We start from the raw sequence: 26487 nt of genomic DNA on the forward strand, positions 1-26487 counted from the left end.
CTGTTTAGGCTATCTCTTGAACGGATCACTACTGCAGATTAAGCAGGAGGTGTAGTCATCTTCTATGTACGGCATGGTACTTTTATCCCATTCAATACTGTGGTTTGTGTTGGAAAAATGAAAAGTTTAACCAGAATTGTCTTCTCTGTTGTTGTTTACATCTCCGATTTTTTTCTTATTTCTAAACTTCTAGAAGTTTTTCCTATGTATTTCAATCCACAAGAACATGGGATATTGTTAAACCCCAGGGTGTTTGTAGAAATCACTCTTGTCTTTTGATGACCGTAACATATTGCGAACAGTATTTATTGGTTTTTAAAGCAACTCAGATGTCATGAGGCCTTAGCAGGTTGGCAATTCTTTGTGAAACTGTGCCAGCAAAAGGAATGGAAACAGAAGTCCTTAATTAGTTTCTTGGGTTTGCTGTTGGGAGTGGGTGGAGAAAAGAATCCTTTTTATAAATTTTTTCGGGTAATCATTGTTTGCTCATGTTTTCAAGATAAGATCTAATTCGTCTGTTAAAACTCTGTCATCTCTTATGATACATACTGCTATATGTTTTTGGCATATGTATAATGCTTAACTTTTGTGAAATATGGTGCAGAGAGGCAAAATGCAGGTAATGACCAGTGTGAGTCAGTTTGTGGTATACATTTAGACCAATGCTATTATCCATTTGTTTCTTTATTAATGTCTAGAAAAGGTAATTTTATTTCATTTTTGAGTTCTAAGGTGAAGTTGATTTTTTGGTGAAACGAGTTAGTGGAAGTTAGGAAATCATATAATTCTGCCTCACTATGTTTCCATATGATAAATATGTCATCGACATATCTCCACCATACTGATGGTTTTGGATCCGTATGTAACAAGATATCTTTTTTCCAACTTTTCCATAAATAAGTCTGCGCATGGAGAAGATAGAGGACTTCCCATTGCAAGGCTTGACAGTTATTGATAGATCTTCCCATTCCACTTGAAAAAATTGGAATTTAGGCGGTTAACGTGGTTAAACCCAGTTTATATCTTATAATATATAGTGGTAAAAAAAACATTCATGACAGAGAATACTACTGCTGTTTCAACCAATATCTGTATCCTACTTTTCACCAATCTGTCCAGTACTTTCACCACATTCCTGATATATAGATTGGCCTATAATTTGAAGTTACTGAACAATGGAACAATTTTACCCTCCTTCCACTCCCTTGGAATCTGTGCTATTGTAAGACTCTTATTAAACGGGAATGCCAATGCTGCTGCCAATTCCCCTGGAACATTTCCTTAAGATGTGTGTTATCAGATTTTCTCACCTTATTGACATTAAGGTTATTTATTTCCTCAAATACCTCCTGCTCACTCACATTTAAGCCATCCTCTCCTGTGTCCAAGATGTATAAATAGATCCAGAATATACCTTTTTTTTTTATCTGTGACAGCAGGTTTACAACTGTGGCATGTTGTGGGTTTGTCAGAGGTGATAGATGGTGCTGCACTTGGGAGACATGGGTACTAGTTTGTTGTTGGCTTTTGTTGCCACCATCTACACTTACGTTCTTCATGATTCTACCCTAATTAGGATGAAACACCCCTATAAATTCATCACTGAAAATACCTCAATGTCTTCTGCGGCAGTTACATTCTACCATTTTCATCCATTACCATGATCTTTCTTCCTTCTACTTGCTACATATCTAAAAAACTCTCTGGAGTTTTTCCTCACCTGATTTGCCAATTTCTGCTCATACTGCACTTTTGTTTTCCTTACTAGCTGAGTCACTCTCCAACATAAACAACAGGCTTGTTCTTTATACTTTTCATGTAACTAATCATTACCATTATTCCAGTGGCAGCTCGTAAGAATTTGTATTGTGGGGCTGTAGCAATAAAAGTTAAAAAAAAAAAAATCAATATGGATTGAAAAAAATTATATTATTAATAAAACTAAAATATAACATAATTTAACAATATTTAACAGAATTCTTCTCTTTTTCTTTTCTACAAAGATATAAATTAAATGATGATAGAATTAAATGAAAATAACCGCACAATATTTACCTACAATAACGACAACAACATTAATTTGTGTTGTTTGTGCTCATGTAGTAACAACGTATCTTGGGCTGCAATAATAAATTTAGTTTAATCCTTTATCCAAGTGTGAGCAAACAAAGTTTGCACCTGAAAATATCTTCAGGACTGAGGCAAAGTGGTGCATCTGTTGGAACTCGTAGCAAAGGTGGACCAAACTCTCTTCGTTCCTTGCCTCAGCATCTCCCACCATGCAAAGCACATCTCCTTGCAGACATATATAATGCTATGCATTAAGGGAAGGGCCACTACCTAGACCGGTTTCAACCTTTATTGAGGTCTCGTCAGTGGGAGTCAGACCCGGATCTGAGTAGTCAGACCGAAGATATTTTCAGGCTCAAACTTTGTTTGCTCACACTTGGATAAAGGATTGAAGTAAATTTATTATTATAAAAATATTATAAAATATTTATTATTATAAACTTCCAGTATCTTGGGCTGCAATGCTACCTGCCCAAACTGCACGTAAATCATGCATTACCCCCACTACGTTATTCCCACTAGTTAGTATTTTGGTGCGGACTGCATTGAGTATACTAGTGAGTACTGATGCTACATAGCACTTTGACTGCATAGCAAAATACAACTATTGCTAAAAAATGAGTTATATAAAATACTGTCGAGGGGTATTGTATTACAATCAAGAAAATAATGGTTTTTAGGTGCATAAAAATTTAAGAAGGTGATAATAAAACAGGAACTTTCATTTTATGCTGGAGGGGCTGTAGCCCCTCCACCCTTATGGATGAGCTGTCACTGCATTATTCATATTGTACTTCTCCAAAGTACTTTCTTCTAGATTTCATGCTTATTTATTTCTGAGGTTTTCCTGAATTTGTGCTTTATCATGCTCAGTGAACAAAGTTCTCTCTAGACATCTAACACCAAACCCACTTTTTTCTGCCAGACGGCTTTGGTGAATAAGCTGCTCTAAACTTGTGCTACCACATTTTATCATTGTTGTGTTTTTCATCGAAATTAATCATTAAATGGAAATCTTAACAGTGAGTACTAAGGAGCGGATTACTTCTCCACAACCTGTAAGTACCTACAGTGCATTAAATTAGCCACGTGTAAGTGCCCGCTGCGCCTACCTTACGAAGCAAAGATGGTGACAACAAAAGCCAACAACAAACTATTACCCCGTGTCTCACAAGTACAGCACCATCTATCACCTCTGACAAACCCACAACATGCCAGAGTTGTAAACCTGGTGTTCACAGATAAAAAAAAAAAAGGGTATATTCTGCGAGTTCTGTTGATACTGGCCTCATGCTTTCTGTGCCAAAATAGACGAATTGGTGCACAAGCTATTTATTCACCTCAACCAGCCCTTTTTCTGTTCACTGTGCCTGCCTGCTTTAAAACAACTCCTAAATATAGGCAAATGAGTTGAAAACCTTGAACAGCACATGAATGCTATGAACGAAATTTTTTCCTCCAAAATACAACTAGTGAAAGCTAAGCTCAAACAAATTGATGAGCAGCAGCACCACAATGCAAGTTCACCCTTGCCCAAGAATGAACTCCATGACCTGATCACATCAACAAAAACAAAAAATTCAATGCCATTATTTTGAACTTTCCAAAGGAAAAATGGAAAATTATTAAAAGAGGACAACAAATTAGCAGAAGAATGTAACATCGATTCTAAAAGTATCATCAGGTTTGTTTTGGGTCCATAAATAAAAGAAAGGATGGAACGAATTTTCTATGCCTTGTAAAAGTGACTTGTTACACTCTGACAAGCACATCTAAATTAATAACAGCAATCAACAGAAAGTTCAAAGACACTTGTCCCCAGTCACACATACATGCCCGAAAAGACCTAAGATTTGCACAGAGGGAACAATGATGCCATCTTTGAAGAGAACTTGAAGAAAAATGAAAAAATGGAGATACCAGTTGGATCATCGACTACAAGCAAGTTAAACTGGTGCTAAAATCAAGTGATACAACTAGTAGCCATCATGGAAACCACTATGCAGGCACCGCATAGGAAATGTGCAAGACCCTCGCAGTCAAATATATACCTTAGAGAACCTTGTATATTCACTTCACCAACATCTGTGTCATAAAATCCAACCTTAATGGTATCCAGTACCACCTTCAATCTACCAAAACCCCACCTACTCTTTCTGGCAGAAACTCAAATCTCACCTCTCCCTAGCACTATTTATCTCAACCTTCTAAACTGCACACTTTTTATTGCCTTCTGACCCAATGGTAGTCACTCTCTTCACACACACATCTGCTCTGACATACCTTGCCAGAGAGCACTCAACCTAGAATCACCCAACTTTGATCTTCTTTGGTTGAAAATATCTCTTCCCTACTCAGTCAAATTCATTTGCTGTCTCTATAGCTTTCCCAGTGCAGCCAACCACTCTGAGCTCTTTAATTTCCTCTCCTTAAAAATTGATTTTCTCCAGTCCCACTTTCCCAACCGCGAAATCATCCTCCTAGGAGATTTTAATGTGCACATCACCAACTGGCTCTCCACCTCCAGTTGTACAGATCTTACAGGCAGAGATGCTGAAACATTTGCCATCAATAATGCCCTTACACAACTTGTTCAGATGCTAACCAGAATACTAGATAACCAGAACCACTCCCCAAATATCCTAGATCGCTTCCTCACCAATGACCCTTCCAAATACATAGTGAAAGTAGTGGGCTCCCTAGGTAATTCTGACCACAATATAGTGCTCATCTCCTCCCCCATGCAACAACACTTACACAGCCACTCCCATACAAGAGTAGTTTGGCATTATAACAGTGCCAAGTGGGGACAGTCTCTGTTGTTTATTATTTTAACGGTATAATAGAACACAGAAACTAAGTAAATAATTAATTTATTAACTTGATGCTGATATTTCGCTGGTATTATAACCAGCATCTTCAGAGCACAAAAACCACTGTTTGTCACAATACGCGAGACTAAAACAACATGGTGTACTTAGAATTGTAGCAGCAACACAAAGACTAGAGTCCTGATTTTGACGCCCTCTATCTGAAAAAAAAAAAAAAAAAAAAAAAAAAAAAAACGCTATCATATATTACTAGAGTCCTAGTTTTTTCTTAATATGACTGTCTCCCAGATCTTCGGCAAGTTAATACAGTCATATTTGTTGAGATTTCGAGTGTGTTTTAGGGCTTCTGTCGCCTCTAAGAACAATCTCTCTGATTTATATGGGTTTCTGTGTAGTACTTTTGTGTTTTTCCAGTTGATCCTGTGTGCAGGGGTATCCCGAGCATGGTCTGCTAGGCCCGACTTCCCATAATGATATTTCCGGACGTATCGTTTATGTTCACTGATGCGGATATTCACAGTTCTTCCTGTTTGACTGTAGTAGGCTTGATTGCATGAGCAGGGTACTTGGTAGACTCCTGGATGTGATAAACGAGGAATGCTGTCCTTGGGTGAGCGGATGAGGGTGGCTAATTTGCTATATGGTCTGAATGTAGTGCGTAGTTTATGTTTATTGAGAATTCTTGAGATCTTTTCGGATGTGCCTTTAATGTAGGGGATGGTGACTGTTTTGTTGTAGTTCTCTGTGGTGGATGGTGGGAGGGGTTTCTTGGGAGTGTTTAGTATTTTGTTTATTTTTTGTGGATTGTAGCCGTTGGCCAAGAAGGTGTGGCGTAAGTGAGTGAGTTCAGCAGTAAGAGCCTTGTCATTTGAACAGATTGCTCTCACTCTATGGGTTAGCGTTCTTACGGTTAGCCTTCTCAAAGAGGTGCCGAAACAACAAATTAATACCGAACTGTTTTAAAATCAAAAACAAGTTCCACTCAGCCAAAGCCCAACGCATCTATAAACGAGCGAGTGTAGCGCTTTTACGCGAACAAATTAACACCACTCGCCGGGAATTAGCACAAGCAAATACAACCATCAGCGCATTACGAGAATCACTGCATAATATTCTAAATACGGAACTTTGGCAGATCTTAGAGAACATCACCGACGCAACGGCAAAAAAAGAATTCGACAGAGTCAAAAACCGGCACCAAAAGAAGTTCGAAAATCTACAACAACGGAACACCATACAACGACCGCAATTACAACAAGACCTCGTCGTCGTGAATCTATCGTCACTCACCTTAAGCAAAGAAGCCACGACTGCTTTAAGTCGAGGGCACAACTTTGCCATAAGTCCCAAGCAAGTTCCAAAAGCCGAAATAATGGCGTCCATCGAACGAGGAATTTACGACCTGCCTCCAACAATAGCTAACAACATACGTTTAGATGTGGCCAACATCCTAATCAAGTCCAAGCCTCCAGAAAATAATATCCCACATAAGGAATTCATTGCTATAAAAGAGCTACACAACAACAGCCAGTTTACCATAACAAAAGCAGACAAAGGAAATGCAACCGTGGTGATGGACACAACTGAATATGAAAACAAAATGCACACACTATTACAAGATCAGTCAACATACAAAATTATAGATCGCAATCCCACCAACACACAAAAGAATAATGCCCGAAAATTATTAAAAAAAGTCACTTCCTGGCCCAAAGACACAGTTAACAAACTCAAACCCTTCCATGTTAAAACACCGAGGATCTATGGATCACCAAAAATTCACAAACCAGGCACACCCCTACGCCCAATTGTGGACAGTATAAATAGTCCCACATACAAACTGGCTAGACATTTAGCGAAGCTACTAGCCACTCTCACCAACAATTCTCCCTCCTTTATCAAAAATTCAGCACACCTAAAAAGCATCTTACAACACTTCACCCTAAAAAGCTCAGACTTAATAGTAAGCTTTGACATCACTTCACTATTCACAAATGTACCACTAATAGAAACCCTCAACCTACTGAAGTCACACTTCCCCCCAGATATATTTGAACTATTCAAATTCACAATACATGCAGGATATTTCACATGGAAAGGGAAAATATACAAACAAATTGATGGGACAGCCATGGGCTCCCCCCTTTCTCCCCCCCTAGCCAACTTTTACATAGAACACCTGGAAAAACAAGCAATCAATACAGCCACTCTCAAACCAACACTTTGGCTATGCTATGTTGATGATGTGCTCGCTATTTGGCCACATGGCCCTGAGACATTGAAAACATTCTTAGCACATTTAAATAGCCAACATCCAAAAATCCACTTTACTATGGAACTGGAAGCCAACAACTGTCTGCCCTTCCTGGATACACTCATCACACGTCTCCCAGATGGTTCCTTATCATTTTCAGTTTTCAGAAAACCCACACATACAGGCAGATACTTACACAAACAATCACACCATCATCCTTCTCAACAATATGGCATATTAAGAACGCTAACCCATAGAGCGAGAGCAATCTGTTCAAATGACAAGGCTCTTACTGCTGAACTCACTCACTTACGCCACACCTTCTTGGCCAACGGCTACAATCCACAAAAAATAAACAAAATACTAAACACTCCCAAGAAACCCCTCCCACCATCCACCACAGAGAACTACAACAAAACAGTCACCATCCCCTACATTAAAGGCACATCCGAAAAGATCTCAAGAATTCTCAATAAACATAAACTACGCACTACATTCAGACCATATAGCAAATTAGCCACCCTCATCCGCTCACCCAAGGACAGCATTCCTCGTTTATCACATCCAGGAGTCTACCAAGTACCCTGCTCATGCAATCAAGCCTACTACAGTCAAACAGGAAGAACTGTGAATATCCGCATCAGTGAACATAAACGATACGTCCGGAAATATCATTATGGGAAGTCGGGCCTAGCAGACCATGCTCGGGATACCCGTGCACACAGGATCAACTGGAAAAACACAAAAGTACTACACAGAAACCCATATAAATCAGAGAGATTGTTCTTAGAGGCGACAGAAGCCCTAAAACACACTCGAAATCTCAACAAATATGACTGTATTAACTTGCCGAAGATCTGGGAGACAGTCATATTAAGAAAAAACTAGGACTCTAGTAATAAATGATAGCGTTTTTTTTTTTTTTTTTTTTTTTTTTTTTCAGATAGAGGGTGCCAAAATCAGGACTCTAGTCTTTGTGTTGCTGCTACAATTCTAAGTACACCATGTTGTTTTAGTCTCGCATATTGTGACAAACAGTGGTTTTTGTGCTCTGAAGATGCTGGTTATAATACCAGCGAAATATCAGCATCAAGTTAATAAATTAATTATTTACTTAGTTTCTGTGTTCTATTATACCGTTAAAATAATAAACAACATGTTCGACGAACACATAAGTGTGTCCACACGTTTGGGGACAGTCTCTGCAACTTCTATGTCACATTTCCATGGGTGGACTATTGCTTCCACCCTTCCAACCCAAACATCTGCATCGAACTTATCAACAAAGTAATCCTTACCGGCATGGAAACATTCATTCCCCACTCTGAACTACAATTCACCCTGGCTCTCCAAAAGATGTGCTAAGGCTGTATAAATGAAAAACCAAACATACCATAACTGGCTCAAATCAAGAACTTCATCCTCCTTTAGAGCTTATACTCAAGCCCGAAATAGATTAAAAAATAAAACAATCAATGCTTCTAAAACAGAGTTCGAAAGAGCAAAAAGCAGGAAATTAGCAGCCTGTCCAAATGTAGCTGAGTCTTTTAGTCTCTCACCAAAGCAATTGGCCGAAACTTCTGCCCAACACTATTCCCACTGCTATCATACCCAGATGGCTCTATTGCATCCTCACCCACAGAAGAAGCCAATCTCCTGGCTTCACACTTCGCTTCCAATGCATGCATAACTGACAATGGTAAATGCCCCTCAACCATTCCAGATGCCTAACATACAATGCTCCCTATAGCCTTTTGCCAGAAAGGGATCAGAAAAATACTGTCTGAATTAGACACAAAAAACCTAGGATTTCTCTGAGGAATGCCATCTCCCTGATGGCATTCATCCAATTGTCTTGAAAGTTTGTGGACCAGAACTGACTCCTATCCTATGTCGCCTGTATGTACTCTCTTACTCCACTGGTATCTGTCCCACAACCTGGAAATTGGCCTATATTCAACCCATTCCCAAGAAAGGGACAAGTCACTGCCATCCAACTACCACCCTATCTTGCTTACCCCAGTCCTGTCTAAAGTAATGTAAAAAATCATCATTTCCCAACTCCTATACTATCTTGTGCAGTAATCAATACTTCAGGGAAAATGAAATGTATATACTCTCTTACTCCACTGGTATCTGTCCCACAACCTGGAAATTGGCCTATATTCAACCCATTCCCAAGAAAGGCAAGAAGTCACTGCCATCCAACTACCACCTATCTTGCTTACTTCAGTCCTGTCTAAAGTAACAAAAAAAATCATCAATTTCCAACCCCTATACTACCTTGAAGGCACCCACCTAATAAATGAGTATGGATTCCATCGCTGCCAATCAACAGGAGATCTGCTGACATATGTCACCCATCTCTGGACAAATGCCATGGAGAATTTTTGGTGCATTTCAAGTGGTTGCACTTGATATCTCTAATGCTTTTGACTGGGTCTGGCACAAAGGCTTACTAAGCAAATTACCATCATTTGGTCTGTCTCAGGACTTATGTAGTTGGATTGCCAGTTTTCTGTCTGGGTGCACACTGTGTGTGTGATGGTTCCGTATCCTCTCACCATTGAATTAATGTCATGGTTCCACAAGGTTCTGTCCTCTCATCAACCCTCTTCCTGCTAAATATGAATAACCTTCTTGAGTTCACCTCCAACCCAATACACAGTTTTGCAAATGACAGCACATTGCACTTCTTCCTTTCATCTGATAAGCCTTATTCTACACAACTCACCTCAACCTATAGAACATCAATCACCACCTCCCTCAATTTTGATCATCTACCTCAATTTGCTAGCATTAAAATTGATCAGATAACCTGATCAATTTTAATGCTACCAAAACCCATTTCTGTCTTAATTCTCTTAAAAAAAAAGAATGATTTTTTCCCAGTATTATTTTTCAACAACATCCAAATTTACAGACAAGATGAGATTTCTCTTCTTGGAATTACCCTGACATCAAGCCTCTCCTGGCATAAACACATCACAACCATTGCATCCTCAGCTTCTAAAATAACTAGTATTTCTCTTTCGCTCAAAGACGTTATTTCTCCCCTGAACAGCTGTTAGCATTATGCAAATCACAAATCCACACAGCTATTGAATACTGCTCTCACATATTGGGGTGGTGGACTTTAAAAGTTCCCTCAAAATGCTTGATTCAATACAGAGGAGAGCAATTAGACTTATTAATGATCTATCTCTTATCAACCCATTCCCTCTACTTTCACACAGACATTTGGTTTCTGCAATATGTATATTCTACAAATATTTTCATGGGAAATGTTCATCTGAATTAACATCAATAATTCCCCACTTAGTACTAAGCCTTGGAACACGTGCAACTGCTGCTTAACATCCCTTCACAGTGCACCTTGAAACAAACGAAACAAGTTTCTTTTCCTCTTCCTTCATCCCTGCAACTGTTGTACTGTGGAACAGTCTTCCCCCGATGTGTTTTCCAAAGAATACAATCTACAGTCTTTCAAATCAAATGTAATCAAGTTCCTCCTTTCCCAACCCACTACCCATATATGGCACTAATGTCCTATAGGTTGATCAACCAATCTCTCATGCATGAGCTTGACATAAGCACTAAAATTAAAAAAATTAAATATAGTTTGTCAGCATTATACCAATCCTTCTTTCCATCAAACTCAGACCGTAGGTCCACAAATCATGTCATTCTTACTGCGCAACCTTAAAGATGTTCTAAGATTGTGATGGTCTATCAAATGCTTCCTATGAGGCAACGTTGAAAATCTGTTGATTAAAAGTAGAGAAGTACAAGTACTTCTCTACTTGTAAAGCCAGTTTATTTACAAGTTGAGAAGAGGGAATTTGATAGAAACATAAGTTATTAAAAGGGTTTGTAGAATTGACAGTGTGGTCAGGTTAGCAAGGGTGTGAGGACATAATTTTTTGGCTTTTAATAGTGGAGAATGGATTGCCAGTGGCATTTGTGAATGCTTTGTTCATAGATGAGTCCAAGGTATGAAAGATATTTTGTGAATAATGGATATTATGAGCCTCCCATGCTGAGCTTTGACTCTTTGGAGATGCCCAAGAAAATCATCAGTGGAGACAGACTTGGTGGAGCGAATATCAAGAGAATATTTCAAAAGTGATTCAAGTCATTTCTGCTGTTCATCATAGCAGTGATTCTTCAAACATTGCTTTGAAAGGAAACTGGCGTTGTATATGAAATACCAAAGAAAATGGTAAAATTATCATATTTGTTGTGCATGAATGATATTAAACACTATGGAAAATCATCCATAGGAATTAAGCCACTGTTCAATTCAGTCCACATTTTCAGTTAAGCCATATCAGTGGAACTTGGACTTCATAAATATATAGTCCTCACTGTAGTCTGAGGCAAAATAGCTGAACAGAAGAGGGATGAAATTTATAAATGGAAGTGGAATTAAAACCTCGTTCCAATATAAATCATATATATATATATATATATATATACCTAAAAGAAAACAGATTCTGATTTAAGAAAAGTTTTAAAGTCAAAACTGAATTGGGCAATAATATAGCAGCAATCAAGTACGTGGGTCATCTCTGCAGTCAGATGTTAGCATAATTCACTGAATACAATGTTGTGTCGGAAAAAGGGCTGACTCACTATTCGTAAGCCATTTTGTTTCCGACCCAACACAGAAACAATGAAAACCTAAGGATAAGGACATGCTTACACTTCCAAGGACAGGGCTAAGGGAGTATTGTATATATATTCACTCAAAGGTATATCAACTTGACTGAGATTATTAATACTAAATAAGCTAAGGAAATCTGTGTTTAAAAGTAATATTGTTCTCATAAAATAAGCAAAAGAAAACTGTATTTCAGGACCAGAATTGTTGTTATTTAATGTGCTTAAGAGATCTATGTTTTAGAACCATGTTAGAATAGTTCAGAGTTAAGGTGACCAGTCGGCTGCAGCTGAGTATGTGACGTAGTCAACGAGAGAGGGCGCTCGGAAGGCAAATATAAGGGCCCGTGCGAGACTCAAACACTCTCTTGTTTTTTTGTTCCTGCGTCCCCGTCCAATCCCGAATAGCTGAGGAAGCTTGTCGCCGGTGCCCAGCAATAATCTCCCAGTTGCTGTTGTACCGAGTCGAATAAAGCCACCTAAGGAATGAAGTCAGAATTTCAGTAAAGAGCCATTGGTGAACCACGCCAATGTAAAGTCAGTGAAGGACAACCTTCGAAGAAAGTATAAGTAAGTTGCAGAGGCCATAGAGACACGTGGCTAGGAAATACGAAAGTCTTGCCATATCGGAAGTGAAAGCTTGGGCGAAGTCACAGAAACTCCATGAAAAAAAGATGTGGCCAGTAGAAGAAGAAATGACTGTCAAAGAGTGACATTGTGTGATAAAAATGAGAATAGAGTGACTGATGCAGAGGACATAGTGGAATTGTTCGATGAACACTTTATTGGAGTATTTCATCCTGGAGGAGTCAATTTGAATACTAGAAGGATAGTGCAGGTTCGAGGTTTAGAGGTGCAGGAGGAGAGTGTGTTCCACATACTGAGTACTCTGGATGTTAGTAAAGCTGTGGGACTGGATGGTATTTCACCACAAGTTTTGAGAGAATGCACTAAGGAACTGACAGTGCCCTTGACCTGTCTTTTAATGAAAGTTTGGCTGCTGGAAAGGTGCCCATGCAATGGAAGCAAGGTAAGATAGTGCCATTGTAAAAGGGTGCTAGCAGACTGGAAGTGTCTAATTATAGGCCAGTTTGTGTGTCATCAGTAGTTAGTAAGATCTTGGAGAAAGTAGTGAGGAACCGTATACAGCATTGGGCAGATGAGGGTAATGTTATCTGTGAGAGTCAACATGGATTTGTGAAGAGGGCATTCTTGTTTTAGCAATATGCTAGTCTTTAATGATAAAGTTACAAGGGCATTAGATGAGGGAAAGGAATATACTGCCATTTTCTTAGACTTAGCAAAGCCATTTGAGAGGGTGCCACATGATAAGCTGATTTTCAAGTTGCAGCACACATGGGTCTGGATGTCAGATTGGTCAACTGGATTCAGGATTGGCTGTCCGATAGGTATCAGAGAGTTGTGTATGGTGGGGCAAATTCAAGGAAGCAGAAGGTTACAAGTGGAGTCCCACAGGGCTCAGTACTGGGACCTATATTGATTAACCTTTATATCAATGACATTGTCAGTGGATTGCAAGGGGATATTCAGTTGTTTGCGGATGATGCGAAGCTGGGAAGGATTATTAGTAGTAGTGCAGATGCAGCAGACTTGCAAGAGGATTTGAATAAGCTAGATAGATGGGCAAAATGGGGTGTTGGTTTAATGCAGCAAAATGTAAGGTCTTGAGGTTTGGGAAACAATGATGGGAGGAGTTATACTGGAGGAAGTAGGGGAGACAAGAGATCTGGGGTTGATGATTGATAGAAACCTGAAATTTAGGGGACATATTGCAAAGGTAGTGAAGGTAACACAGATTACTGCAGTGATGAGAAGGACAGTGACCTACAGAGATAAAACAGTTATCATTCGGTTGTATAAGACCCTGATCAGACTACACTTAGACTATTGTTCTCAGATTTGGTCCCCAGCATTTGAAGGGGATAAATTAACTGTGGAAAGGGTACAAAGGCGGATAACAAAGATGGTTTCAGGACTGTACAATGATAGTTATGAGGATCGTCTGAGGGAATGTGGACTGCAGAGTTTGGTGGATAGAAGGTGAGGTGATATGATTGAGACTTTTAAACTGGTGAGAGGTGGTTACAGGATTGAGACTGGGGAGTTCTTTCGCTTAGTTGAACAGTGGGAAGGAGCAATGACAAGAGGCCATCCCTGTAAGTTGCGAAAGGAATCTGTGAGCAAGAGGGTGAAGAGTGGTTTCTTTGCATGGAGGGTGGTTGAACCATTGAATGCATTGTCTGATGAAGTGATGAGAGCAAGAACGGTCAATGAGTTTACGTGGTGGTATGATAGACTTTGTGTTTCTTAGGGGGGGGGGGGCACCCCTTGGTGAGTCTTAGACTGTGTTTCTTAGGAAGGACCTCCCATGATAGGTCTTTTGACTCCATGGAGGCCTCAATAATAATAAATAATAATAATAATAATAATTTTTACCATTGATTATTATATTTGATTAATGCGATTTTGATATACACAGTAATATCGAGGGATTAATTAACCATGTTAATCGAGGATACCTGTACTCTGGCGGTCAATATAGTAGTAAGACTGGAAGATATTTCACCACATGAGAAAATGAGTTAAGGAACTGACAGCTACATTGATCTGGTTATTCATTGAAAGCCTAGCTACTGAAAAAGTGCCCAGTAAGTATAAGGATGGTAAGCTAATGCCATTGTACAAGAGTTTTGGTAGAATGTAACCATAAAACTACAGACAAGTTTGCGCATCTCAGGTGGTTGTTAATGTTTCTGAGAAATTAGTAAGGAAAAAGCCAGTAAAGGTTGGTCGATTGGTAGAGCCTCTGCTACTAATGGCTCGCAAAAAGTTAAGCAACTTTGAGCGCTGTTAGTAATTGGAAGGAGTTCAATCATTTGATGCTGTTGGCACACTCTCTCTCGATGAGTCTTTGGACTCCCTGGAGGTGTCACATATTAATAATAATAATAATAAAAGTCAGCATGTGTTTGTTCAAGGGCCTTTAGTTTCAGTAATTTGTTCTCATTTTATACAAGAGCAGTTGACAAGGGATAGGCATAATAAATAATAATAACAATACTATTACAATCATTGCTATTATTATACAGCTATCTCCATGGTGTCAGAAGACTCATTGCAGGAGATTGATTATTCACACAATACCTCTCATAACCTCTCCCATTCACCACCTTCCAAGAAAAAAAAATCTAATCCTGACACTCTTGCTAACCACACTCTTGCACATATTCCCCTGATGACTCCTTGTTATCTCCCTTTTTGTCATATACTAAAGAAGTCTTCAGTGTCAAGCCTATGAAACTCTTTTAATAAATTAAATACTTCGTCATGTCTCACCTTTTTTTTGACTATTAGTTAATTTTTGAAGCCCACATACCATCAATCTCTTCTCACATGGAGGAGCATTCCATATACCTGCAGATGCCAGCCTGGCTTGCTGAGTGGTTAGCATATCTGCTCTCCAGCCAAAAGGCTGCAGGTTTGAATCCTGCCATGACATGGATGTTTGTGATTTTCTGCAGAAATACTAGTGGTGGTGATCGGCGGTAGATGCATTGCCGTAGTTACTGGATTGAGTGGTGGAGACAGCAGGTGCCCTCCCTCGATGAGTCTTTGGACTCCCTGGAGGTGTGAAATAATAATAATAATAATAATATTTGTCACTCACCTCTGAGTCCTCTCCGCCCCTGCTTCATCCCCTATGGAATCCAAGATCCAAATGTGGCCTTATTAAAGCCATATGTAGGGGAACAATAACCTCTATATCCCTGCCCGTTAGCATATTATTCAACAACCATGTAATCTGATGCACTGTTTCATTATCTTTGCAATATATCCTCTAAACATCAACTCCCTGTCAACAGAAAAACCCCTCAAGTACATGGACTAATCTGTTTCCTGCAGATCAATGTACTACGCAGTTTGTGATCTCGTACCAAAGTACATCACTTTACACTTTGCCACATTAATGTCACGAAGTGTAAATATGCCCAAAGATAAATGATGCAAATGAAACTTGGTTGTGTGAAGATAATACATTGTCAGAAATAGAAATGAAGGGATATACAATTTTTCTAAAGGAGAGGAAGTAGAGTTATATAGACATATAGTTCTACTCCTAGTCTTTCATAACCTTGTTACAAAATTTTACATGGCCAAATAAACAATACAGCTAATTCTCTTTTTACTTGACTTTTTTTGACACGGTTTAGAAAACAAAAGCAATTCTATTTTTACACGGAATATTTTGATTTAAAATGGTTCAAATGGTGCTTATTTTTAAAATTTCTGTTTGGATTCAGTTCTATTAAGTAGGGTATTTCCATTATAATTATCATTTCCTAGAACGGTACATATGTACTTAAACTTGAATTTTGGGGAATATTTAAAACATCCCTCGATGTTTTAAATATCATGGATTACTCTAAGCTACAGAATGTAAACAATCGTGGTGACAACAAAAAAAATCAAATTTTGTAGTTACGATTCCCTGAAGTTAAGTTCACAGATGATCCTTTATATTCACTCGCCATTGGTTCCTGGAAGCAGAAGGGTGTTATGCGGATTCCTGAAAGTTAAATTGGTCCTTTACTTGAAGCCTGCCTAAATAAAGCTGCTTCGAAGTTTACAATTCGAAATGGTTACACGTCTTGTGTTTTGTTCATTACAAGTTTTGTTCATGCAATAGAGTTTGTGTCTAAGACCACTGGCAAGACAATGAAAGGTGTGGATTTTAACATGATACCAGTTTTGAACAGGTTGGGTTACAAAAGAAATTTTTAATGATTCAATGTTTTGTTCCAGAAGTTAAACACTATTTAATGGGGAATTTATTTATTTAGCCATTAATACTTGTTTACTACTGTAACCTGTGTGTTGGCACAGTATGACCATTGCTGTCTTTATGCCATAAAACTCTAAATTAATCAATCAGTAAATCACTTGCCTCATATCTTTCTATTTATTTATTATTATGATTATTATTATTACATCCTACATGGAGTCAGCAGATCATCGTGGGAGGTTCAAATCATCTTACAACATATTTATCATTTTGTCATATACAAGGGTTGTTTGAAAAGTTTGGTAAAAAAATAAGTTAAAAAAATTTTTTTGGAAAAAACATCACCTTTATTTCTCAACATAGTCTCCATCGAGGTCTACACATTTGGTCCAGCAAGTTTCCAATTTTTTCATCCCATCTAAAAAGTAGGATTTGTCAAATTGTGCAAAATAGTCATTGACAGCCTTGATGACATCCTCGTCCGAAGAAAATTTGTTCCCACTAGGTAACTAGAAGAAGTCACACGGGGACAAGTCCGGAGAATACGGTGGATGTGAAACCAATTCAAACCTTGATTCATGAAATTTTGCCATTGCGATGGCCAATGTGTGGGACTATGCATTGTCTTGATGAAAGAGAGCCCTTTTTTTGTGTGCCAATCTTGGCCGAAGAATTGAAGAAAATACTTCTTTTAAACAGTCCAACAATGACGCTTAATAGACTCCTGTTATTGTCTTACCCTTTTCTAAATAGTCTATCATAATAATTCCTTGGGAACCCCAAAAAACAGTGGACATCACCTTCCCAGCTTACAAAATGGTCTTTGCATTTTTCGATGCTCTTTTACTGGGCATTGTCCACTGTTTTTACTACTGCTTGGACTTAGGTGCATAGTGGTGAATCCAAGTTTCATCTACTCTCACGAATTGACACAAAAAATCCTCTAAATTGCGATTAAGCACCTCCAAACACTGCACTGAAATGTCATTTCACATGCATTTTTGATCGACAGTCAACAATCGTGGCACCCATTGCACACACAGCATTTTCATGTGCAATTTTTCATGCAGGATATTATACACCTGTTCAGTTGAGATGCCTACAATCTCAGCGATCTCATGCACTTTCACTCAGCGGTCTTCCATAACGATACTATGGATTTTGTCAATCATTTCCTTCGTAGTCAACAATCTGTCAACAGTCAACAGTCAAGAACGCTCCTGATGCATGACCTCAGTCATGCATCAGGAGCGTTCTTCATCTTTGGGACTTACTACCACGTTTAAACTCATCCAAATATAAATAGTCGTTAATGCTCGTGGAGAGTCCCCATGAACTGCATCTAACTTGGCTTTGATCTGCACGGCCATCCACTTCTTCAAATAAAAGTATTTTTTCTCTGCACGAAACTCGTTTTTCTCCATTTTTATGAAAAATGCAAACACAGTCATTTTAAATGTTTGCCAACCGAGAACTACACATTGCACGTGGCTAAAATTTTGCCAGGGGTCATGAAAAAGATGATACGTGCCTACACTGGTATGAATGAACTAATTGTATCGCTGTCTATTGGAAATTTACCAAACTTTTCAAACAACCCTCTTAGTAACAATTTCCTAAATCATGGATTTCTTGACGTGTTTTTCAAGCTATTTTTATAAAATAGCTTGAAAAGTTCAATGCCAAATGCTCAATATAGTTTTTATATGAGCTAGATTCCTTGCTGTAAAATATTCTTGTAATTTTGTGATATGAAACATAAATTATTCTTATTTAAGTTAAGGAATATTACATATTGTTTCATAGCCGAATAAGAAACTCAAAGAGTTTCATGCCAAATATAGTAAATATATAAAGTTCGGCAAGTCCAAGCATAAGCAAATACCTGGATAGTGTTACAACTGACCCTGTAGGGAGTGCAACACTGAGGCAATTTATGGTAAGGGCGGAGCAAGCTCCGATCACTATTATTGATATTTCCCCATAATGTGAAACCCAGCTCCTAGGAGCTGTATTACTGTTTTACATTATGAGTGAGAGAAGGTCACTACCCAGACTGGTTTCAACCTTTACTGTGGTCTCATCAGTGAGTAGGTAGACCTAGAAGTACTAAGTTTATAGCAATTGCCTCAGTGTTGCACTTCCTACAGGGTCAGTTGTAACACTATCCAGGTATTTGGTTACGCTTGGACTTGCCGAACTTTATATATTTACCATATTCGGCATGAAACTCTTTGAGTTTCTTATTCGGCTATGAAACAATATGGGATGTAATATCCCTTAATTTAAATAAGCTTATGTCACCGAATTGAAGCCTTTGGCTCTTCATATTATTAATAAATTTTTCTTTTTACCTTTAAGATTGGTGATATCTGGTCAGATGGATTATGCCTCAACTGCTCCTGTGAAAGGTCAAATGGCCATTATTATTATAACTGCATGGCTCACATTTGCCCTGATCCTTCAGATTTCACTGATCATAAGGTAAGTTTCTTCTGTCGTTATACAATATATTATTATACATGTATGTGAGAGAATCTGAAACTCATCTCTGGAAGCCCACTTTGTCATGCTTCAGCTCACTTATCATATATTTCCTTAAGTTTATTCCTTTACACTCAACTGACATCTCATTCTATTCACTCATTGAGAGAAAGGTCGAAGTCTTCATTGCTTTGCTAACTGTCCAGCTCATCCTTCAATTTTTAATTCTTTCCTCTGTTGCCATGTATTGAAAAACTACAGCCATTGAATCTTATGTATCATCTTATCAATTCTGTGCCTATCATTTCCCATTCATCATCCAATATATAAGTTTTTTATTTTATTTTATAATATTTAATAGTATAATATTTTTAGCAGTGTCTGCACCCTTCATTTTATTTTACACAAATTATGGACTCTACAGCCATGTTATAAATAATTATTTTAATTTCCGGACGTTTCGACTTTCATATGAAGGTCATCATCTGGAGTATACATATATATACAGAGACACGCTAAATTACATTTCACACAGCATGCCGAAGAGAGAATGATTCGATCAACTGTTATCTTACTGGCCTGACCTCTAGTGAAAATGAAATAAAATTACAATAAATAATCAATAAATCAAAACAATAAATAATAAACAACAAACAATAAATAAACAATAAAAATAAAATAAGAATGGTGAGCCATGGGCTCACCATTCCCCCCCCCCATTGCTGACTTTCACTTGGAACATTTTGAGCAACATGCTATAGATTCCTTTCCTTTAAAACCAAAAGTCTGGCTTAGATACATTGACTATGTTTTTGCTTGCCCCCCCCCCCCCCATGGCCACCAGACAATAGACACTTTCCTCAGCCACCTAAACAAACAACACAAATGCATACAATTGAAATTGTAAAGCAGAATACACTTCTGTTTCTAGATACACTTGTCACACGTCTTCCTTCTGGCAGTCTTTCCTTCACTGTTTACTGGAAACCGACACTGGCCTAGTGGTTAGTGTATCTGCTCTCCAACCAAAAGGCCTCAGGTTCGAACCCCGCTGTGCATGGATGTTTGTGATTGTCTGTGAAAATACTAGTGGTGGTAGTCAGCAGTAGATGGCATTGGTGTAGATGATGAAGATATGAGTATGAAAGCTCGTAGTTGCAGTTGGTGGAGTGGTGTAGACGACAACTTGTAGAGTAGATGCCCTCCCTCGATGAGTCTTTGGACTCCCTGGAGGTGTTACATAATAATAATAATAATAATAAACGCCTACGACCACCCAACATGAAAATTAGAGTTTATTATTAATACACTAAAAAACAGGGCTTTCAAGATTCGCTCCAAAGAACAAGAACTTAAAGATGAATTAAAAGTTATCAGCAATACCTTCCTGAAATGGTTAGCCAAAATACTATCAACAAAATTCTGTACAAGACTTCACTTAAAAACAAAAATAAACTACAATAAAACTGTAACCATTCCATATATTAAATGGATATCAGACAAAATAAACAGTATACTACAGAACTACATCCTTAAAGCCACCTTGAAACCTCCTGTAAAATAAAAGAATTTACTCAACTCATTCAAGGATCCACTCCCTACACTGGCCCACCCTGGTATACGGTATTCATTGCACTAATTTGCCCTATATAGGGAAAACAGGACACAAAATTCCTGTCAGAAGAACATAAACTACACATTAAGTATAATAACTATGGTCGAGCTGGTCTTTCGATCATGCCCTGAACACTTTACATAAAATTGACTGGAAAAACACCTGTTGTTTACATCTCACCAGAACATGGTATGAACATAAATTTAAGGAGGCTTGTGAGATTCTTATCAACCACCCTAATCTTAACAATAATGATGATCTAAAAATCCCAAACATGTGGAAGGCACTTATTCTACCCACTTAACCTTTCTCACTAAGAATTAATTATAAATAGGACCATAAGTAATCCAGGATCTTAAATCTCATATAATTATTGTCAGGTTAAATAATTACTGTAACAAAACTATCTATACGAAAGAATGTTTCTCTGATGTTGTCTTAATAAGAATATAGCTTTGATGTAGTTATTTTGTTTTATTTTATTTATCTATTGTAATTTTATTTTATTTTCAATAGAGGTCAGGACAGTTAAATAACCATTGAACAAATCATTGTCTCTTCAGCAAGCTGTGTGAAATGTAATTTAGCTTGTCTCTGTATATACGAGGGTGATCTGAAAAGTTCTCAGCCTCAACTATAGATGGCAACACTATCGGTGAGATTTTTTTTTCTAAGTTGGTACATCTGCCATAAGCATCCAGTGAAATTGCAAGTCATTCTATCGAGTAGTTTGTTTTATACAGCTGTCTGAAGTAAAAGTGTTGTCTGTATCCCTTGATATGGATAAAATTGAGTATCGTGCGGTTATAAAATTCTTTGTAAAAGAAGGTTTAATGCCAAAAGAAATTCATTGGAAGTTCATAAAAGTTTATGGTCACTCTTCTCCTTCATTTTCGACAATTAAAAAATGGGCTGCCATGTTTAAACGCGGCCATACCAGTCTTGAAGATGATCCATGTGAAGGATGTCCAAAAAGTGTAACAACACCAGAAATCATTGATCAAGTGCACGATATGGTATTGGATGACCAGTAATTCAAAGTGCATGAAATTGCTGAGACTATAGGCATTTCAAAAGAACATGTAGGATTATTTTGCATGAAGAATTGCATATGAAAAAGTTTTGTGCGAGATGAGCACCACACTTGCTCTCAGCAGATCAAAAACGCACTCGCATGAAAATCTCTGAACAGTTCTTGGAATGTTTTAACAAGAATAAAACTGATTTTGTGCATCGATTTATTACTATGGATGAAACCTGGATTCATCATAACACACCAGAATCCAAACATCAGTCAAAACAGTGAACAGAAGCCACTGATTCAGCGCCAAAGAAGACAAAGTTTGTTCCATCAGCAGGAAAGGTCATGGCATTGGTGTTTTTTGGGATGTTAAAGGTATTTTGTTTATTAATTATCTTGAAAAGGGTAAAACAATAATCAGGGAATATTATTCCAATCTTTTAAACACACTAGATGAAAAAATTCGTGAGAAAAGACCCGGTTTGCAGAAGAAAAAAAATTATCTTTCATCAGGACAATGCACCTGCCCACAAAGGTGTTTTGGCAATGGGAAAATTAAGTGATCGGTACTATGAATTGTTGGAACATCCACCCTATTCTGGCTCCCTCTGACTTCTATCTCCGGAATTTGGCTTCCTCTGACTTCTATCTCCTACCAAAACTAAAACTCTTCCTCACTGGTCAGTGTTTTTCTTTGAATCAAGAGGTGATTGCAGCTGTAGAGCAGTATTTTGCAGATCTTACTGAGAATCTCTACAGGGAAGGGATAATGGTGCTGGAGCATCACTGGAATAAATATATTAGTCTTAACCACGCTACTGGTCAGGACGTATATATACATCCAAGTTTCCATGGATGCGAAGTGCATATTAAAATTGTAATACCATTGATATTACAGTGAAATATATGATGGATACGAAGCTTAGAAGGATGCATATTTGATCCATAATGACCAGTAAGGTGGTTAAGGGAGATTATGTTGAAAAATTAAAATAATTTTGAAATTATAAATTCGTTTTTTCATTGTTAGGCATAGAACTTTTCAGATCATCCTTGTATAGGTGTATACTCCAGATGACGACCTTAATACGAAGGTCAAAATGTCGGGAAATTAACATAATTCTTTATAATATGATTGTAGAGTCCATAATTTGGGTAAAATGAATGCTGATCACTGACACTAAAGGAAACTGTTTGCACCCTTTTCGCTGCTCTCATAATCCCCTCAGATTGCAATTAATTCAGATCTGTGCACATCTGGATGCAATCATGTTAATGCCTCATAAAGAGAGAATTTCCTTTATTATTATTATTATTATTTATGACACCTCCCGCAATGAGTCTTCGGAGTCCGAAGACTCATCGCAGGAGGACACATACTGTACAGCTCTCTGTCTCCACCAACATCGAACCTCTACTACCAATTATCTACATCAATGCCATCTCATGCCCACCACCAGTACCACAACTAGTATATTTTGTCTGTAAATTGCATGTGTTCTGAAGGGCCAATTTGTCTGTATGAAGGATGAAAAATCTTGAGTTTCTGGGAGAAAAAACCCTGCTACCTCCATATGAGATCGACTAACTCACCTTCAATTGAAAAAGTACATATAAAGATCCCTCCCGTCACGACCATAATCGAACTTAGACCTTTTCTAATCAAAGGGCACAACGTGCTATCGTTCTTCCAATTGCGCTATGGAGCTGGTTTATCGTTGTAAGTCACTGTCTTTCTTCGTAATCCCTTGTGCAGTTTTATGACCTTTCAGGATGTCTCTGAACTTTGGCTCTGTGATCTCTATCACCTCAAAATCTTTAGCTTCATTATTTTTATCTTGTTAAATCCCCTCAGTATGTAATACGTTATATGCCAGCCTGGTTGGCTGAGTGTTTAGCATATCTGCTCTCCAGCCAAAAGAATGTGGGTTTGAATCCTGTTGTGGGCATGGATGCTTGTGATTATCTGTGAAAATACTAGTGGTGATGATGGGCAGTAGAGGGCATTGGCATAGATCAGGTGGCCTTAAACTCAAATGCAGCAAAGCCAGTCAATTAGATGTATATGTGACACAGGTCATATTCAATATTATTCTGTGAACCAAAACATAAACTAAAAAAAGAAAGACTCTAACAAAGGCTCTTTTGTTGCTGGGCCTTTATGACTTATGTAAACAGTTAAACCACCATTTAAATTTTAAATTTATAACCATATTTATTTTTAAATTTTAAAAATATAAGAAGTTTAGAAAATATAAGTTCAATTACATTTTATTTATACTTTAAGAAAATTATTTAAATACATAATTTTGGCTTACAAAAATAAAGATTTTTATCTATGAGACCTTTTTTTTAATTTGATTTTGATCCTGAAGCCTGACATCTTGTTCTCTCTACTAACATGTCAATATCTGCTTTATTGTTTCGTGTTGCAATATGAAGTATTGCATTTAATCTAGAATCTTTTATCTGTGAGTGGAACTTTGACTTATTAAGTTTCATAATTGAAAATAATTGCTCACATACGTAGGTGCTTCCAAAGATTAACAACATTTTTGCACAGTAAAATTTATATTTGGGCTATTTACTGCTGAGATATTTATAAAAATTTGGTATGCCAACTTCATTATATTTATTTTTTAGTCCAGGATTGGACTGGAGTTCAATTACTTCCATTTGTAATTCTTTGAACATTTTCAATATTAATTAAAAAAGGTGAACTGAATAATAATAATTCATTTTCAAACTGGTTGAAATCAGAAAATCTGTTTTCAAATTCAGTTTTCAATTCTTCAATTTGAGGAATGTGCTTTCAGTATTATTATTATTATTTCGAGAAATCGACTTAAGTGTAGGAAAGTGGGCTAAATTATTCTTTGTCGATGATTCAAGGTGTGAGAGCATATCCGGTTTACTGTTTTAATTACTACACTCATGACGTGTTCCATCTTTAGTTTTTTAGCAGAAAGTGTCTCCTGGTGTATTATGCAAAGAAACGATTTTTAAGTTTGTCCTTGCACAACATTTCTTTTTTCATTTGAAGTTTTGTTGCAAGTCCAATGTTAACACCAACCATAGCAGAGCCCCATCTGTAGTCACACTTACTAATTTTGACCAGTCTGCGTGAGCATTTTCAAGATTTTTCTCAATACACAAATATAAGTCATTTCCTGTTATTTGTTCCTGACATAGGCACTATTTTCAATAGTTCTTCAGTGGCATTCATATCGTCATCAGTGCCACAAATAAATATTGCTAACTGGGAAGTATTAATGATGTCTGTACATTCGTCAACTGCAATGGAAAAACACTACAAAACTCTTTATTTTTTCACGCAATATATCTTGGTAGTTCTCTGCTATATTTTCAACATGCTCAGCAACTGTGTTTCCTGATAGGCTTATACTTTTAAATGCTTGCTTTTTTTCCAGACATATGATTTCAACTGCACTTAAAATACAATTTTTAATAAATTTTCCATCAGTAAAAGGTTTCGAAGCCCGAGCAATTTTTTCGCTTATGACGTAACTACATTTAACAGCAGCACCACTTGTTGTGATAGCATTCAAAAATATCCTCTGTTAAAACTTCATTTCATTTTTTAAATCTTTAAATTTGTCATCATGCATCTTTTCTGTATATTTATCACATTCTTATGGTTTGTTTCATAATGGTGTTTTAGGAAATATTCTTTCACCATGGCGACTTTATCTACATATCAAACATGTTGGAATATTTTTTACTTCCACAAAGAAATTCCTGAAAGGAGACAAGATGGCTTTGAGAGAAGATTCGAAGGAATTACTTGAGGTAGCAAAAGAGAAGAGTGAGAGAAGTAGGATGGTGAGTCTGTTACCGTGGTATGACAGTGAAGAGTATAGAAGGAGGGCCAAAATTGCTAATGACTTTATGCGCGGATTATGCAGGAGGAGTGGTGTGGAATTTGTGGATGTGTGGAGTGAGTTCGATGGGCAAAAGGATTTACATAAGATGGATGGTTTACATTTGAATGGATTTGGTGTACGACTACTTGAAAAGGTGTTGAATGAAGTGAAAGTGGATGTGCAGAATTAGGGAAACTACAGTTATAAGGAGGGGGGGGGGTAGATATGCAAACAGTAGAGTGTATGAATATGTGTAATATGCCCGAGCGAGTACGAATGACAACAAATCAGAATGGGATAGTTAGTATAAGGCATCAAAATAGGGATGGGACAAATGGGCTTCTAAAATTCATGTATACTAATGCCAGAAGTATTAAGAACAAGAAGGAAGAATTTTTGGCTTCGGTTGGCACTTCCAGGCCACATGTTATTGGCATTAGTGAAACATGGCTGACAGAAGATAATATAGCTAGTGGGATTGAATGTGAGGGGTATGGTGTGTTCAGGAGTGACAGGGAGAATAAAATGGGGGAGGAGTGTTATTGATGATAGCTGATGAGCTGCAGCCAAGAAGAATAGAAGCGGAACTGCAGGATAGAGAAAAGAGCACGTTTGAGGCTATTTGGTGTGAGATTGAGACTAGCAGAACAAAATATACAGTTGGGTACTGCTATAGACCAGGTGATGGAGTAGATGGTGGAGATAGTATGCATAAGCAAATAGAAGAAATGAGTGGAAGGAGGATAATGATTATGGGAGATTTCAACTATGGTAACATTGATTGGAAGGAGGAGAGAACACATGGGAGGAAGGAATTGGATTTTATGCGGTTATTAAGGGATAACTATCTGCGTCAGCATGT

The 26487-nt window shown here is 37.7% G+C and overlaps 1 protein-coding gene across 4 annotated transcripts in view; it reads left to right on the forward strand.

Annotated features, from left to right (window-relative positions):
- LOC150094462 (hemocytin-like) overlaps positions 1 to 26487 on the forward strand; it is a 2636009-nt gene that overhangs the window by 2375302 nt on the left and 234220 nt on the right. For all 4 annotated transcript variants that reach the window (XM_090412206.1, XM_090412207.1, XM_090412208.1 and 1 more), the window contains one exon: positions 18983 to 19105. In XM_090412206.1, coding sequence (XP_090268332.1) covers positions 18983 to 19105 — 123 coding nt within the window. The remainder of the gene's footprint in view (positions 1 to 18982; positions 19106 to 26487) is intronic.

Source organism: Typopeltis vanoorti, chromosome 22, assembly GCF_054136105.1.
Source record: "Typopeltis vanoorti isolate ZY-2024b chromosome 22, IOZ_Tvanoo_1.0, whole genome shotgun sequence".
Classification (NCBI taxonomy): Eukaryota; Metazoa; Arthropoda; class Arachnida; order Uropygi; family Thelyphonidae; genus Typopeltis; species Typopeltis vanoorti.